This window comes from Lynx rufus, unplaced genomic scaffold (genome assembly GCF_022079265.1).
Source record: "Lynx rufus isolate CCGP_SWC_20201006 ecotype Redwood Valley unplaced genomic scaffold, mLynRuf1.p SCAF_54, whole genome shotgun sequence".
Taxonomy (NCBI): domain Eukaryota; kingdom Metazoa; phylum Chordata; class Mammalia; order Carnivora; family Felidae; genus Lynx; species Lynx rufus.
The window spans coordinates 557,849-575,485 of NW_025814872.1; the positions used below are offsets into that span (position 1 = coordinate 557,849).

At 44.6% G+C, this 17,637-nt stretch overlaps 1 protein-coding gene across 1 annotated transcript; it reads left to right on the top strand.

The window, feature by feature from the left end:
• Window positions 1–3,370: 3,370 nt before the first annotated feature.
• KIR3DL3 (killer cell immunoglobulin like receptor, three Ig domains and long cytoplasmic tail 3) lies at window positions 3,371–16,761 on the top strand. The gene is given in 11 exon segments (XM_047100886.1): window positions 3,371–3,860; window positions 4,057–4,089; window positions 5,142–5,390; window positions 5,393–5,431; window positions 6,687–6,986; window positions 8,392–8,691; window positions 9,289–9,339; window positions 12,829–12,857; window positions 12,859–12,934; window positions 13,912–13,964; window positions 14,062–16,761. Coding segments are annotated over 11 exon segments (1,377 nt in total). The 5' UTR covers window positions 3,371–3,769; the 3' UTR covers window positions 14,218–16,761.
• The last annotated feature ends 876 nt before the right edge of the window (window positions 16,762–17,637 follow it).

Sequence of the window (17,637 nt, forward strand, 5' to 3'; positions counted from 1 at the left end):
GTCATCTTTCACAGGTGAGTGTGGGACGCCTCACTGGTAACCCCAGCATGTACGTATGCTTCCTTCTATTTGTAAGATCCTTGGATTTACTACCTCAGTGTAATGCCACAGTTTCAGTGAATTGTAATCTCCATTCCTAGTACATTCACATGAGAGGCAAGAGAACACAATTGCAAAATCGATTGTTGGAGAAAATACCGTGTACTTAGAATTCCAATACATTACTGGTAGGAGTATAAATTGTTCCATTCAATTTGGGGAGTAGATCAGATTCACCTGGTCAAAGGAAGAGACACAGCTCTGTCCCACAACTCTATGCCCTAGAGGAAACCGTGTGCATATGCATGCTGATATATGCATGAGAATATTGACAAGGGTGTCATTTAGTGTAGATAAAACCATACAAACAAATCAACAGTTTCAAACACCACATTAAATAAATGAAAGAAAACATCAAGAAGCCTGTATGTAGCATTATTCCATCACATACTTAATGTCAAGAAGAGACCACAGTTATTATTTAAGCAGGCATGACTAACTTCAGCCCTATAAAGAATGGAAGGAAAAGCTTCCTATGCAATCCATTATGGTGGTAACCATATAAATGCCTGAGCTTCATATAGGTCTGTCCTTAAGAGTCTGCCTGTTCCACCTCACTACCTCCCCCTCTGACCTATCCAAGCACTTTCCTGAGCAGCTGGCTCAGCTGAACCATCACTCCCAGCTCATTTGTGGACTGTCTTTCCCTCAGTCTCAGTAATTTTAGGGCAGGCAGCTGTGTTCAGGGATGCTGGCGTATGGGGACAGGGTCTCTGCACTCCATTCCCAGCAGAAACTTACTGGAGGCTTGACCTTGAAAACAGAGGCAGATTCCCTCAGCCTTAGTGTTGTCATGAAAAGTGGAAATGATATTTTGGTGGTGGAGAGTTTCTGACACAAGGAAATCTCCGATGACAGGCTTTTGAAATAATTTGTGCTCCACAGACAGTAGTCCTTCCTTTATTGACCTTCCTTGTGGAGAAGAGAAAAAAATTAGGGCCCCTTGAAGAGAGGCTCCCATTCCTTCCTGGGCTTTCCTTGCAGCAGGGTCCCAGATGTGCTGGTCCCTTTCTATGGCAGTGATCATGTGACTCTCCACACCTATGGAAAGAGGGATGCTCTGAGCTCCATGAATAACCAGGTTCTCTGAGGTCCCAGAACAAGACAGTAGACCCCAATCAATAACTGTGGGCATTGTAAATGCCGTGAACAAAACAGCTCTGGGAGACTGTAGAGTCCACTTAGGAAGTTTTAGTGACACAGCAGGACAGAAAGACTGAGAATAGTCTTATAAGAAAGGAAGGACAATATCGTCATCAAATTTAGTTGCTTTGATTCAGTGAGCCACAATAGTTGGAAACAAGGATTATCAGAAAATTTTGGGATGATATCTATGTTTCTGAAAAAGGAAGAGTTCAGCAGGCTGATGAACAATATCTAAGTTGTCCAGCTACAGAAACAGCAAGATACCAGATTATTTTTCAGACTTTTTTTGTGATATTTTAAAGATTCAATAAAAGCTGTACTGATGAGAGGAAAAAAAGAAAATAATTTCATTTACAATGACATAAAAATAATAAAATAGTTGGGAATAAATTTAACCCAAAAGGTGAAAGAGCTGCACTCTGGAAACTGTGAGACTTTGATGGAAAAAAATGAAGATGAAAACACATGGAAAGATATCCCATGTTCATGGACTGGAAGAATATTATTGTTCAGATACCTATATATCACCCATATTACCCAGATGTCCATGTTAGCCAGATGTCTATAATAATGAGAATGGATAAATACATGTTGATATATTTATGCAAGAAATCTTATATTGCAATCCAATGAAATAGAGCTAAAAAAAATCATTATGTGTGTATCATAGCAATATAAACTGAAGTACAAAAAAGATAGATGCGAAGCTGGTAATTTAAAAAATTTGAAAGAATTATGTATTTGGGTGCATATATGTATGTATGTGTGTGAAAATATATATGTTTACATTTATTACAATTACATATTTTACAAAGAGAGATAAGTGCCTTAAAACCATATTCAAAATTACATATTTTACAAGGAGAGGTAAGTGCCTTAAAACTGTATTTCCAACAAATATCAAGATATGAAGTTAAAGGAGGATAGGGGATAAGGGAAAATATGTAGATGGATTAGGTTATGTGGTCATTGCAACCTTCTTGTTTTAAGTTGGAGAGTGTTGCTGTTTTGGGTTTTTGATCATAAAATGTTTTAGGGTGAGTTTTTTGACATTCTTAATTGGCTATTAGAAAGTGAATTTCCTATAGCATCATGTTAATGGATATTTATATATTTATATAAAATTTACAGAGAGATACAGATAGATGAATCTCTGAGTTTGGATTTCTGGGTCATAAGATGAATTTCAGATAAAACCATAAGATCCAGAATTTACATGCATTATTCTTTGCTAATAAAGTGAAACTCTATGACTCTAAATAACTGCAGGGGCGCCTGGGTGGCTCAGTCGGTTAAGCGTCCGACTTCGGCTCAGGTCATGATCTCACGGTCCATGAGTTCAAGCCCTGCGTCGGGCTCTGTGCTGATGGCTCAGAGCCTGGAGCCTGTTTTGGATTCTGTGTCTCCCTCTCTCTCTGACCCTCCCCCATTCATGCTCTGTCTCTCTCTGTCTCAAAAATAAATAAACGTTAGAAAAAAATGAAATATGGCCTTTTGTAGCAACGTGGATGGAACTGGAGAGTGTGATGCTAAGTGATATAAGCCATACAGAGAAAGACAGATACCATTTGGTTTCACTCTTATGTGGATCCTGAGAAACTTAACAGAAACCCATGGGGGAGGGGAAGAAAAAAAAAAAAGAGGTTAGAGTGGGAGAGAGCCAAAGCATAAGAGACTGTTAAAAACTGAGAACAAACTGAGGGTTGATGGGGGGTGGGAGGGAGGGGAGGGTGGGTGATGGGTATTGAGGAGGGCACCTTTTGGGATGAGCACTGGGTGTTGTATGGAAAGCAATTTGACAATAAATTTCATATATTAAAAAAATAAAAAAAATAAAAATAAAATTTTTTTAAATAAATAAATAAATAACTGCATATTCCTTCTACAGGGAAATTAAATAATTTTTGACAAGTATTAGCTCAATACTAAAAATATCAGCTTAGAACATCATTTTGATTTATACAGTGTAATTCTTTTTTTAATTTTTTTTATTTTAATGTTTATTTATTTTTGAGACAGAGTGAGAGGCAGAGTGCAAGCAGGGGAGGGACAGACAGAGGGAGACACAGAATCTGAAGCAGGTTCCAGGCTCTGAGCTGTCAGCACAGAGCCCAACGCGGAGCTAGAACTCACGAACCGTGAGATCATGACCTGAGCCAAAGTCGGACACTTAACCAACTGAGCCACCCAGGGGCCCTAATTCTTTTTATGATAGTATCTACTACAAATGTTGCACATTACATATGAAGGTTTTGCAGCTTAGACTTTTTTAAAAAAAACTATCATTTCGTCATTCTGAGTATGAGGGATTGTGTCTGTGTTTCAAGTCTGACCACAGTAAATGATGCGACACAACAGCTCTGAACAATTTCCAGGAAGCCTGGCTTTACCCTAAGCTGAACCACCCCACCCCATCCCACCCCCCCCCCCGCCCTGCACCACCCATAGGCAAAGCAAAAAGAGCCTGTATGCATCACCTTTCCTTATTGCAGTCAACTTATAAACATGAGCTGGGCCCCATTTCATGGCATCCTGTGTACTTCTCAACTTTTCTGGGTCACCGCTCAGCAGAAGCAGCGCCATACCACCCATAGTCATCAGCCTGGCATGTCTTGGTGAGTCCTGGAAGGGGAGGAAGGGGGGGATGCTATGGTGGAAATATTGGCCTCGGAGGCTGGGCATCCCCACAGCAGACTGCTCCCTTGGAGGCAAGGTGGACCTTGACGGTAAGGCTCGGGCCAGGCAGGGGAAAGAGTGGGAGGCCAAGTCTTCTATGGAGATGGACCACCTATCATGAGTCTTTCTTTCCAGAGTTCTTCATCCAAAGGATCTGGGCACAAGTGGGTGAGTCTTTTCCTCCAAAACTTGGGTTGCCGTGCACTCAGGCAAGTGATACTTGCACTCAGGCAAGGGATACTCAGGATAAGAGTATCCCTATAACAGGAGGGCAGATGGCACAGGAGGCTGGGTGATGGGTTGACTGCAGGAGGCCTTATGGGAGAATCTCTTGTGAAATAGAAAGTGGGGGCCCAGGGAAACCTTAGTCTTAGTTCTGGTCCAGAGACCCTTCCTAGACTCTCTTCTCCTTGGCTGAGCCATGCTCTAAAGCCATCTGGAAGACACTGCTGCTCAGAGCTGAGATGTCTGGGAGAAGCCATCTGTAGAGCAGGGGATGCAAAAGGTGACAGGAACAACAGAATGTCTGAGGACAAGACAGCCACTAAAGCTCCTCAGCATGCCCGTGAGAGTAGGAGCCCCATGCTGCTGCTGACATTGTTCCATGGCAGAGGTACAAAATCCACATGCCAGAGGGGCGCCTGGGTGGCGCAGTCGGTTAAGCGTCCGACTTCAGCCAGGTCACGATCTCGCGGTCCGTGAGTTCGAGCCCCGCGTCGGGCTCTGGGCTGATGATGGCCCAGAGCCTGGAGCCTGCTTCCGATTCTGTGTCTCCCTCTCTCTTTGCCCCTCCCCCGTTCATGCTCTGTCTCTCTCTGTCCCAAAAATAAATAAACGTTGAAAAAAAAAATTTCAAAATCCACATGCCAGAACCCCTGGAATTCCAGCATGTTCTGACATGGCTCTGTCGTGTAACATGCCTCATGTGTTCGCTGACGTGGCATTCACATAGGTCATTACTCTCCTCTTCAGTGTCTACTTTGTCTTCTTTTATGTAACAAACTTCACACTATCAACACCTACTAAGAGCCCACTATTCAGTGCTCACTCAGAATTCTCGGTCAACAGGTTACTTGTAAGAGATGCCGTGTCTCTGTGGTGTGGGGTCTTTGTGTGGCATGGGCACCCTTGGATTGGAAAGGAGCCTTAGAGACATGGAAGGAGGGGGAGCCTCTGAGCTTAGGGAGAGGAGACCAATGTTGTGCTTCCTTCTCCCCCAGGTGGTCCTCCTGTGCTGTGCTCCTCCCTGTCTGCCTGGCCAAGCCCAGTGGTTCCTCAAGGACAATGTGTGACTCTTCAGTGTCACTCTCATTGCAGGTTTGGCATGTTCAGACTGTACAAGGTCACTGGTGCCCTCATTGCTGAACTCCACAGCATAATGTTGCAGGACAGCTTCCTCGCTGGCCCTGTAACCCCAGCACATGCAGGAACTTACAGATGTTGTGGATCCTACCTTGGCTCCTCCTCTGTGGGTCACCACTCAGTGACCCCCTGTTGATTGTGGTCACAGGTCAGAGAGTGCTTCTCTAGAGGAACTATTTCCTGACCTGATCTTCCTAATCTCAGAGTTTCCTGGTGGGAGTGTCAGTCAGGTCCAATTATAACAATAGGAGCTGCTCCAAGGGCATTTAATGTATGTGGGCAGAATAATGGCCCCCAATGATGTCTACACCATAATATTCCAAATCTATGAATAGTCCAAGGCCAATTAAGGTTGAATATGGAATGAAGGTCATTAAGCAGATGACCTGGAGATGGAGAGATTATCCTGGATTATCCAGGCAGACTTACTGTAATTATAAGGGTAGAAGGAAGCAGGAGAATGAGCTTCAGAGTCATGCAGCATGAAAAAGACCCCACCAGCCATTGCTAGCTCTGACGTTGGAGGAAGGGGTCATAAGACAAGGAATACAGGCAGCTCCTAGGAGCTGGAAAAGACACAGGAGCAGATTCTCCCCTTGAGCCTTCAGAAGGAAACAGTCCTGTCCACGCTGTCCTTGATCCCAGCCCATAAGACCCATGTTGGACTTCTGACATCCAGAACTATAAGACAACAGATTGGTGCTCTTTTGAGCCATTATGTTTGTAGCAATTTATTACAGCAACAACAGGTAACCAATAAAGATACCTAGGTGAGGAACAAATTAGGAAGCCAAACAGGGAAAGTGAAGCTACTCCCAGCGATAGGTAAGGGCAGGATGTTGATGCCACCACTAGACTGCAGTGACATAATGGGGGGAGTGTTCCCAAAGCCAGACTCAGGGGTGCCCTGTGGAAGCTGGGGTCTTGGAGAAGTCACAGACATGGCAGAAGATGTGCCCATCCCCACTAGGCACAGGCTTGGTAGGCACTGGGAGTTACTGTGGTACCTGCTTCACTGCTTAATTCCTGTCTCCTACCAGGGATTCCAACTCGTCAAACAGAGCAGGAACTTGTCTGATAAAAGAGCCTGGAAATGCGGCCTGCAGTGTCATTCTCCCACCCCCACCATACAAAGCAGAAAAGGGGTCTGTGGGAAACAGGGGCAACAGTTAATGTGTCAAGGATGAGAACAGTGGTAATGGAATCTGGTGCTGTTTCTTCTGATGGGGAAACAGAGCAAAGGAGGGGCAGAGACAGAGGGGGACATGCAGACAGAAAAAGACACAGAGACACAAAGAAGGAGGCGAAAGACAGACACAGGGGCACCCTCACTCATTTAGGGTCCCAGGGAATGGGGTGAGGCAGGGTCGCTCTTTGTAAACTTACAATGTCCATGTTCTTAGGAGTCTACAGAAAACCTTCCCTCTCAGCTCAGCCAGGTCCCCTGGTGAAATCAGAAGGGAACATGACCTTGCATTGTCGCTCAGAGATCCAGTTTGAAAGCTTCGTTCTTCACAGTGAGGAGCTATCCAAGGCCCCTTGGCACCTTCCTGGGCAGCCCCATCGTGAGGGTTCCCATGCTAACTTCATCATGGGTCCTGTGACAGCTGCCCATGCAGGGACCTACAGGTGCTTCGGTTTTCTGAATCACTCCTTCTATGAGTGGTCTACCCCCAGCGACCTCCTGGACATCATGATCACAGGTGAGAATGTCCTGCTCCCATCCTCTTTGGGATACAGACAGGGTGTTCTAAGACTTGGAAGCCCCGGGTGGTGATGAGGGACATGCACGTGGGTTTTTATGCAGAGAGATGGCCTTGGCAAGAGCTACACCTAGAGAGACAATGACAGAAGGGTGACAGTACAAACCATTAGTTATAACATAAAGGACAGATAAGGGGCAGAAATAGGGAGTCAGTAGTGGAGACAAAGAGTGAAGGAAGCAACACAGATGGGTACATTCACATCAGAGACAGGTGCCCTTCCACTCTGACTTTGTTCAGAAACCTGGGACAGTTTAGAACGTGGTTTCCAGTTAATCTCCACACCCTCTTCTCTACCAGGAGAACCTAAAGACACACCACGTATATGACCAAGTTTTGAGGCCAGGTTGGCCTTTCTCAGGCTGATTCCCCATGGGCCCTGGGTCCTCTCCTCATGTGGCACCCACAGGTGTGGTATTCCCTCCTACATGACTTCATCCCATGTAGTTGAACCACAATGTGACCCTGGATACTATGGTCCCAGGTGGAGGAGACAGTCACTAGCTCCTATATGTGGTATGGTTTATGGGTTCCCAAAGCTGTTTCTTGGGCCAATGTTCAAGGTTGCTCGAGATGCTACAGGATTACTGAGGTCAAAGCCCACAGAAAGATGCAATCAGAGAGAAAGCAGAGTCAATGTACATCAATGGCCATATAAAGTCTTTCATGTAAAGAGACACAGAAATGCAATGTGTACATGTGCACACACACACACACACAGAATGGAGGGGAGACAGAGAGAGACAGACAGACAGATTGATAGACAGACACTGGTTCAGTGACACATAAAACAGAAGAAAGAAAAAGGGATAGAGAAGTATACATAAAGATGGAGGGGACAGATAAAAGCCCTAAAAGACAGAGACCTGAGCGGGAGCACAAAGATAGAGAAAGACGATAATGTGGGGTAGATAACAGAGATCCCAAAAGAGAACTAGGGATATAGAAGCAGAGAAAGTCACCAAGATGGTGGTAATAGAGACAGGTAGATAGATGATAGATAGATAGATAGATAGATAGATAGATAATAGATAATAAACAGATGGTAGATAGAAGATAGATAGATAGATAGATAGATAATGCAGAAAGAGACAAGATGAAATAAGAGACTCATGAAAGAAAAAGACAGATCAAACCGACAGATCCCACAGAGACAGAGAGAGTAAACCAACACAAAAAGGGGAAAGATGGAGGAAGGCAAGAACAGGAAATAGAGAGGTGGACACGAGGGGACAAAGTGGACATTAGGCTCTGGGAACAGGGAAAGAGAATTCACAGTCCAGGTGTGAAGTACACTGTGAGCAAGGAAAAGCCTCTCCAACTGAACTGCCTCCGTTTCCTCCACGTCTACATAAGAAACTTTCTCTCTGGGCCCAGCTGGGTGCTGTGCTGAGTTCAGGAGAGAACATGACCCTGTCCTGCTGCTCAGAGAGCAACTTTGACGTGTACCATCTACCCAGGGACGGGCAGCTCCGTGGGCACCAGCTGGCTGAGGGGCAGAGGCACGATGGTGCATCCTGGGCCCACTTCCTTCTGGGTCCCGCAAAACCAGCCCTGGGTGGGACCTACAAATGCCATGGCTCTTTCAACTCCTCTCCCTGTGAATGGTCAGGCCCAAGTGACCCACTGTACCTTTCTGTCACAGGTGAGGAAGCACACAACCTGCTCTGTGCCCAGTGATTCAGGATATATCTGAAGGCTATATGTGAAGGGTGTCCTACTGATAATGGGAGGATGCTTACGAGTTCTGGAGAGAGAGAAACATAGATAAAGAAACAGGGAAGGAGAGACTGAGGACTCACCTCCAGCCTCCTCCTGTGCATCTTGCACAGAGACCCACACTGGGGGGTCTGTGTACAGAGGAAGATGGAAAGGGGTCAAGGCAGGCCCAGGAGGGGAAGAAAAGGGGCTCAGTTTGGGGATATCATAGCTTGCATTGGCCCCTCACCACTACTCATTTCCCAGGAGCCCCTCCTGACCTCCCACCCACAGAGAGATCTCCAAGGTGGTACAGGTGCCTTTGGGGAAAGATCAAGAAACCTCCTCTTAAGTAGGGGCCCCTTTCATCCCCAACCTCTCCTGTTTTCTCTCTGCATCTTGAAGTCTCAGGGATTCAGTCCCCAGGGATTATGGGGAGGGGTCCCAGGAGCTCCCAGGAACTCAGCGTTAGATGACAATGAGCTTCAGTGGGTAGAATATGGGCAACTCCACATCCCCACCTCTCTCCTGACTTGTCTTCTAGGAAACCTGTCAAGTAGTTGCCTTCCATACAGAGAACCAAACTCCAAAACTGGTAAGTGAAGGATCTCTTTTATCCTTGTTTGTAGACAAAGAGAAGCCTTGGGTTTGAGTGTTGGCTCAGCCACCTTCCAGCTCTGTGATCTTGGGCTCATTACCATGCCTTTCTGATCCCCAGACTCTACAATGGCAGAAGGGGTTGGGGTCAGCATGAAGCCAGTGAGGACTCTTAAACTCTAATTTTCTGCAGCAGAGACCTCCTCCAAAAGAAGAGAGTGAAAATAAACCTGATCCGCTTGCCAGGAATAACGCCATACCTGCTCTTTCCCCATTCCTAAGTAGAGATGAGAATCTTTTGCGACCGGCGCAACAAACACCAAGATCAGGGTCCTGAGGGTAGAGGAATGTAAGAAAAAAAGAGAGAAGAGAAAGTTTGGGAACAGGAGGGTCCCCTGGGCTGATGGCCCAAGTGACGGCTTTATTGCTGCTATACATAATCTTTTATAATATAAGACTCTTATGGATCAGGTCACTCTAAGAATAATCAGGTTTCACGTAATCGCTGCCAACCAAAACATTTAGTTCTGTGTTTCTTGTGAATTTTCTAGACGGGTCACAACAAGACCTTGTTGATAAGATTGCTAGCAAAACACAATTCCCATGTTTGTTTCTATCTGACTCGGGGTAGAAAAAGGGAGGTAGCATTACTGCCAACACCTGCAGACCACAGGCTTCAGGAATTAACTTTCTCAGCCTTGACAAGGCTTTCGTATGCCCTTGAAAGTGGGGGAATGGGAGGGGGAACCACCGGGTTGGCTGAGTCAACAGGGAACCGTTGCTCGATCCGGTCTCAGCCTGGCACTGGGGCCTGGCCTCCCACATGAATGGCAGGGGGAACCACCAGGTTGGCTGAGTCGACAGGGAGCCTTTGCTCGACCCGGTCTCAGCCTGGCACTGGGGCCCGGCCCCCCACAAGAATCATGGGATCTTGGAGGAGAGAAAGGAAGAGAACAGCTGGTGGGGGTAGGTAGTGCTTAGAGAAGTTCCATTTGCCAAGAAATGAGCTCCTGTCAGGATGCAACACGGATATGCTTAGTAGAGTGAGGGAGAACTTAGAACCCAGTCTCTCACCCATACATGTGATTCCTTCATTTATTTGTTCATGCACTGTTCCAGTGCACATGTATGTCCATGTGCTGGATATGCCATAGGTAGTCATTTCCTATTGGTGCTATAACAAATTTCCACAAGCTCAGTACATTAAAACAACACAGTTGTTTTTTTTTTTTTTAGAAAGAGAGAGAGAGAGAGAGGGAGAGAGAGAGAGTGAGTGAGCACAAACAGGGGAGGGGCAGAGAGAGGGACACAGAGGGACCAAAGTGGGCTCTGCACTGAAAGCAGAGAGACCAATGTGGGGCTTGAACTCACAAACCGTGAGATCATGACCTGAGCCCAAATCAAGAGTTGGTCGCTTAACCAACTGAGCCACCCAGGCGCCCCAAAACAACACAGTTGATAAAATGATCTCATAGTTCTATAGTTCATAGTTCTGAAATGGGTCTCATGAGGCTGAAACCAAGATGGCAGCAGGCTGTGTGCCTTCTGGAGGCTCTGGGGGACAATCCATTTCCTTGCCTTTCCAGCTTTTAGAGCCTGCCCATGTTCCTCTGCTCATGGTTCCTTTCCTCCATCTTCAAAGCCAACAATGATTGGTCAAGTCTAACTCACATTGAACCACTTAGACCCCCCCCTTCCTTCATCACATCTCCTTCTCTATTAAGGACTCTTGTGACTACATTGGGGCCATCCAGATAATCTGGGATAACCTCTCAATTTTAAAGCCAGTGGATTAGCAACCTTAATTACATCTGCAACCATAGTTCCTCCTTGTCATGTAACATGACATAATTGCAAGTTATGGGAATTAGCACATGGAACTTTTGAGGGATGCATTCTTCTGCCTACTACCAATAGTAAACAGGATACCTTGGGAATGCATCTTGGGAAGCTGGTATTGCAGCTTAAGTGGAAGGGCAGAAAATGAGAGCATGAATGGATGAATGATCAGTTGTGAGGAAACTATACATGAAAATTTAAATAAAGTGATAGATAGTGCTTTGTGGATGGTTTAGAGTGAGTGGCAGAGACTCTCTCAATTTTGGGCAGTATTAGGTCATGACCTTAATGACAAGAAGTGTTTAATTCTTTGAAGATTGTTGGAAAGATATCCCAGAGCTATCACCCAAGAAGACACTAAGGTGAGAATAATCTTATGCTCAAGGAAGAGTCTAAATGCTGCAGGGGAGGTGGAGAGAATGACAAGATCAATGGAAGGAGACAGAGAGGAACCAGATTGTATAAAGGAGCTGAGTAAGAACAAGGAATGTGTGCTACATGTTCAGTCCCATTGCAAATCGTCTAAGCATCTACTGGGAATCCATATATGATTAATAGTAACTTATATGAAAATGGGTTGTAAGGCGTATAACTGGGAGCCAAGAGACCACAGAAAATGCAATTGCCACCCTCCTGGTGAAATGTGGTGCCAAGTTAGACACCAAATGAATGAAGTAGATAAATACAAGACATGTTCTTGAGGTAGAACCATTTGGAGGAGGTTCTGTTGGATCTGGTTTTTCCTAGTTGCTTGCTTTTGGACTCATTCATTCCTTTGTGCAATTAATTTTCACTGCAACTAAACCTATACTTGTCAGGAGAGAGGAATCATGCGGAGGGAAGTGTGTACAAATGAGGATGCTTAGTGTAACAGTATAGTATACCAGAAAGACAAAGGCACTTGGCTTCAAATAGTCATTTTTCCACTTCTGTATGATAAGCTCATTTATCTTCTATCTTATCCACAATAAAATGAGGTTAAATCTCCCCGTTTTAGGTTCTCTGTGTGGATGAGGTCAGGACAAAAATGTGAAAGCATTTCACATGCTTCTGCAACAGAGAAAGTGCTGTATACATGATGTAAATTGCCCCACTCCATTCCGCTCACCTCAAACCTCTACCTCACCCCTGCGTCCAGTCATCTGTGAACATATGATAGATCCCCTGGAGGTGAATACCAATACCCTTTTGAGTCAGTTCAAATCTTAGAGACAGGAACAAGCACTATTTAATTAAGAGTGCTTAATTAAGAGTCAACTTTCCTCTTAATTCCCAAAAGGACTGGTTTTGTTGGGACAGTGAATGGACAACAACAAAATATGTTCAGTAATAGCTGGTAGAGAGGATCAGATGAGCAGTAACCTAATATATGACTCATGAGACCACGCAAACACATCGCACTGTGCAGCCCTTGCTCACCCATTTTGTTATCATTTCCTGCCTGTACAACATAAAATTACTTACTTTGACTTTGGTTTCAACTTTTTCTTTTGTTAAAGAATTTAGTCTTTCTTTTGTTAAAGAACGTTGTTCGATTCAGGGTTGAGGTAGAGATACTGTAGGTATTTATCCAACAATCAATAAATGGGAGGCAATCAATAAAGGAGAGCTACTGTGATTTTCTCCTTAGATTCACATCTTCCTGCAGGTAACCCCAGACACTTGCATGTTCTGGCTGGGCCCTTTAGTGGCCATCGTCTTCCTCACCATCCTTCTTTTTTTCCTCACTCATCGCTGGTGCCATGCCACAAAGAGTGAGTCTTGGGAAGAAGAGGCCAGTTTCCATCTAAGCAGAGCAGGGAGCTAGGATGAGAGTGCTCAGGTGTGAGTTCTCTGTTTGCAGGCTGATGTCTGGTTCAAGGCAGGAGCCACAGAGGCCAGGTTTTCTAGAGAGAACACCAGTGCCCTCCATCCTTATCAATGGAATGGAAATAGGGAGATATTAATGGGATGGGTCTGTGAACCTTTCAAGAGGTAGAATTTTTTTTTAATGTTTATTGATCTTTGAGAGACAGAGAGAGAGAGAGAGAGAGAGAGCGAGCATGAGCGGGGGAGGGGCAGAGACAGAGGGAGACATAGAATCTGAAGCAGGCTCCAGGCTCTGAGCTGTCAGCACAGAGCCCGATGCTGGGTTCAAAGTCACGAAATGTGAGACCATGACCTGAGCTGAAGTTGGACGCTCAACTGACTGAGCCACCCAGGCGCCCCTAGAGAGGTAGAATTTCTGACTCTACTTTTTGGTAGTAATTCCAGGCAATACTGCACCTCTCTGGTTCCATCCATGTTGCTGCAAATGGCATGATTTCATTCTTTCTCATTGCCAGGTAGTATTCCATTGTGTATGCTGAGTGAAATAAGTCAGTCAGAGAAGGACAGATATCATATGTTTTCACTCATATGTGGATCTTGAGAAACTTAACAGAAGTCCATGGGGGAAGGGAAGGGGAAAAAATAGTTACAAACAGAGAGAGAGGGAGGCAAACCACAAGAGACTCTTAAATACAGAGAACAAACTGAGGGTGGATGGGGGAGTGGAGGAGAGGAGAAAATGGGTGATGGGCATTGAGGACAGCACTTGTTGGGATGAACACTGGGTATTTTTTGTAAGCCAATTTGACAATAAATTATATTAAAAAAAATACTGCACCTCTGTGCATGGGTATCTGTATCTATTAAATGAGGACCCAGAAATGCCCTTCCACGTGTTTTTGATGACTTCTATTCCCTACAGATGCTGCTATAATGAACAGAGAGCCTGAGGTGGACAGAATGGTGAGTAGGGAGGTAGGTCCTCCTCAGCTCACCCTCTTCAGTGCAGTCTCATTTCCTCCTACTGCCCACAAATGTGTGCACACCATCCTTCCCATTTCCCATTATGCAGGATCCTCCAGCAGAAGACGCACAGGAGGTGACATACACAGAGTTGGGTCATTGCATTTTCACACAGCAAAAAACCACCCCCACTTCCCAGGGGCCCAAGGAACACTCGAGTGATGCCAGTGTATACATGGAATTTGTAAGGCCAATCAAGGCTTGAATGCTATGCCTGAGCACACCCAGAAAGACCCTGAGGAGGCTTTAGACCCATGGACGCCATAGCTCTTTCTGAAACCTCGCTTGACAACTCCGTCCTAACAACAAATTATGTCTTCAGATTCATCTCACCCTAAGATGAGATAAAAACCTCAGGACCCCCTAGAAAACATTCGTAGGATTGTTGTCCTTGTTATTCTCATCTCTGCCATCTATTCCCTAAGTTCTCTGCCCTGCTCTGTGCTATGGTTGTGCTATGGTAAAGGGTAGGAGCTGATCCCTATTGATTTTGACTTTGGCTTCCTTGCTGTCTGGCTCCATTGGACCCTGTCAATAGAGACCTCCCTGTAATTATGCCGAGTCAATTTCTTACTTAGTGCTATCTTTAACTGCTACCATTTATATAACTCCACCTTAAAGTGAATTATCTACATACTGCCAAAATCAAGAATTATGATATTAAGAATTCTCCAAGACCATTTGCCTGTGACAGGACCAAATATCTTACCCATGAATTAAGACACGATGTATAGTGTGAAGTAATGTGTCCCCAGGCTAAGACTGTAAATAATTTTGTTCTTCATTGTTTACAGGGTAAACAACTGTATTGCTCTCACAGGCTAAAATGTGAAACACACTAGGGGGTCAGAGATGTGTTGTTGTTTTTTTTAATGTTGATGGTCTTTTCTCATTACAGAAAAGACATTCACTCTTTGTATAAAAGTTGGAAAATAGATACAGAAAAAAGAAAAAATCACCAATAAATTTATCATCAGATAATCATTTTAAACACTTGTTGCTTTAATTTTGGCTTAAAGTACTCATGTGTGTGGTTCGACAGAATTTTACACATTTGCACCTTTGCAACCACCACCTGTGCCAAAATGTAGAATATTCTTAACACCCCAGAAAACTTTCTTGGCTCTTTTTGTGGGTAAGTTCTGACTTCCGTTACTATGCTACTATAAACAAATAAACAAAGCTACCACCTATCTACTATTAATCATCTTTCTTCCTGGCTATTACTGAATTTCACCTACATGGAACCATATACTATGTATTTTTGTGACTGGCACCTTTCGTTCAACATTATATGTTTGATATTTCATCACATCTTTGCATGTGAAAAATTATTTTCCATCCTGTGTAAGAATCCATTGTGTGACTATGTCACAATTATGTATCTAGTTGTGGTGAGTGTCCCAAACTCTGATGCCTTAATTTCTCACACTCTTATGTCCTTCTAGAACCATCCAGATAGATCTACCCAATCTTACTGGAATCTGGGAAGCCATGCTGGGGCAGGCCCAGGCATCCTCAAGTGAGAGATACTGGAAGCTCTGGTGGCCAGAGAGCACCTGGCTGGTGTCCCCAGCATGGAGTCTGGCTCTCACCCATCACCTTTGCAGCTAACTCCTTCAGGGCACATTAGGGAGTCCCCACGCACCCCATGTCTCAATTTAGTATAGACGATTGCCCCCAAGGCTCAATCAAGGAAATCCAGTAGCAGGATGTGGATCTATCAGGATAATTCTGGAAAAAACAAAACAGTGCAAGAAATTAAGACATCAGAGTTTGGGAGACTCAGCAATATTTTGGATGCAGAACTAGCATCAAAGTTAACCTTGTTAGAGAACAACAGTGAAAATGACAGGTTTCTGTGCAGCAATGACAGGAATTCACATTTTTGAGCACCTCTTCAACAAAATCTGTTTCACATATATTTCTTCAATGAATCTTTCTGTAAAATTTATCAGGGCTCCATGTTATCTGCACTTTCCTAAGTAGGGAAATTCAAAGAGATTAAGTACCTTGTCAAAGGTCACACAACATGGCATGTTTGTTGACCATGATGGGGCCCCAAAAAGAAGACCTCTGAACCCAACCACTGTCTGGTGAAACCACCTCCTGTAAACATATATCATACCTTAGATTTAGGGGATTGGTCCAGGTATGGACTTTAAGACACACTTGGGTTTTGGAACCAGGGGAGACCTTGGGCTTGGCTCAAAAATATTTCCAGGAAGTCAGATATTTTTGTTCAGCACATGTTGCAGGGAAACCAAAGCTATTATTGAGAAAGGAAGTTGTTCAGCTTTCTCTATCATCAACAGTTTGTAGAGGGACCTGAACAAGGATGAGAGGACCTAACAAACAGACAGCACCCGTGCATGGGTCAGTTCTGTGGGGCTCCTGGTTTCTGCACAACAGAGGTGTACAATAGCCAAGGAAGGAAAGTAAGTGTATTAGGTCCTACTGAGATCTACAAGGGGAGGCATGGGGGAGTTACCTGGAACTCCCCAGAGACTGGGGCATGGACCCATAGCAATCACATGGACAACTGAGGTTTTCCACAACCTCAGTTTGAACACAAGGTTTCAGCTTGGATGCTAGGGTTAAGGCAAGAATTTGGAAAAGAGTTTAAGTCTCCATGTGACTTCTCTTACAGTGTTATGAATGAATATGAGAAGGCAAATCCTTCTCCCAGACCACAATGTCCTCTTTCTCAGTAGAGAAGTAAGAAGCTCCTTCCAGGGCACCTGGGAGGCAAAAAAAAAAAAAAAAAAGTGTTTAGGGATAAGTTTGATTCTGAGAACAAGTTGGCTGTTGAGATCCCAGGGAAGAGAAGATTAAAGAAAGGTTTTGGGGATTTGTGCCTAGAAAGATGTTCTAGAGGCCTTCCCACTGGAATGATCTAGGTTCTGTGACCCTAAGTGGGGTCTACATTCTGTAGAACCTGAATTCCTCAAGGAAAGGATGCTGTGGAATGCATGAAGTTCAGTAATGTCCCAAAGCAAGTTCTGGTTCCTCAGCCCATACATGCCAGCAGACAACACAGGACACTGGTTCTCAGCTGGGGCAACGTGGCTGTGTCCACACATGGACCGTTATAATAGTGTCTGGAGACATTTTTAGTTGTCACGACTGTGGAGGGGGTTCTACTGGCATCTAGTGGACAGAAGCCAGGGATGCTTGTCAACATCCTGCAATGCCCAGGATGGTGCTCCCTGCCCCCCACCCCCACACAGCAGAGAATCACTATCTAACCCTGTCAATAATGTTAAAGTTGAAAAAAAAAATCTTGTCTAGGATGCAATGCTGGCCACCATTTCCAAAAACTAGCTGAAAAATGTGCCATGAGCCTCTGGAAAATGTGTTATACCCTGAGATAAACTCATTTTTTACAGCAACAAAGCCATGTTTTATTAGACAGTGACTGTGTGTGTGTGTGTGTGTGTGTGTGTATACTAACATTTCCATGTACCCTCTGATATACAATATCAAATATTTCACATATCAGAATATACTAAGAAAAGTAGGTTTTGCCATTTCTCAAAACATATCCCTCATCTCTTTTCAGTTCCGCATTTCCCTCAAGAGTAAGTTCTATTGCGGAGGGCACCTGTTGGGATGAACGCTGGGT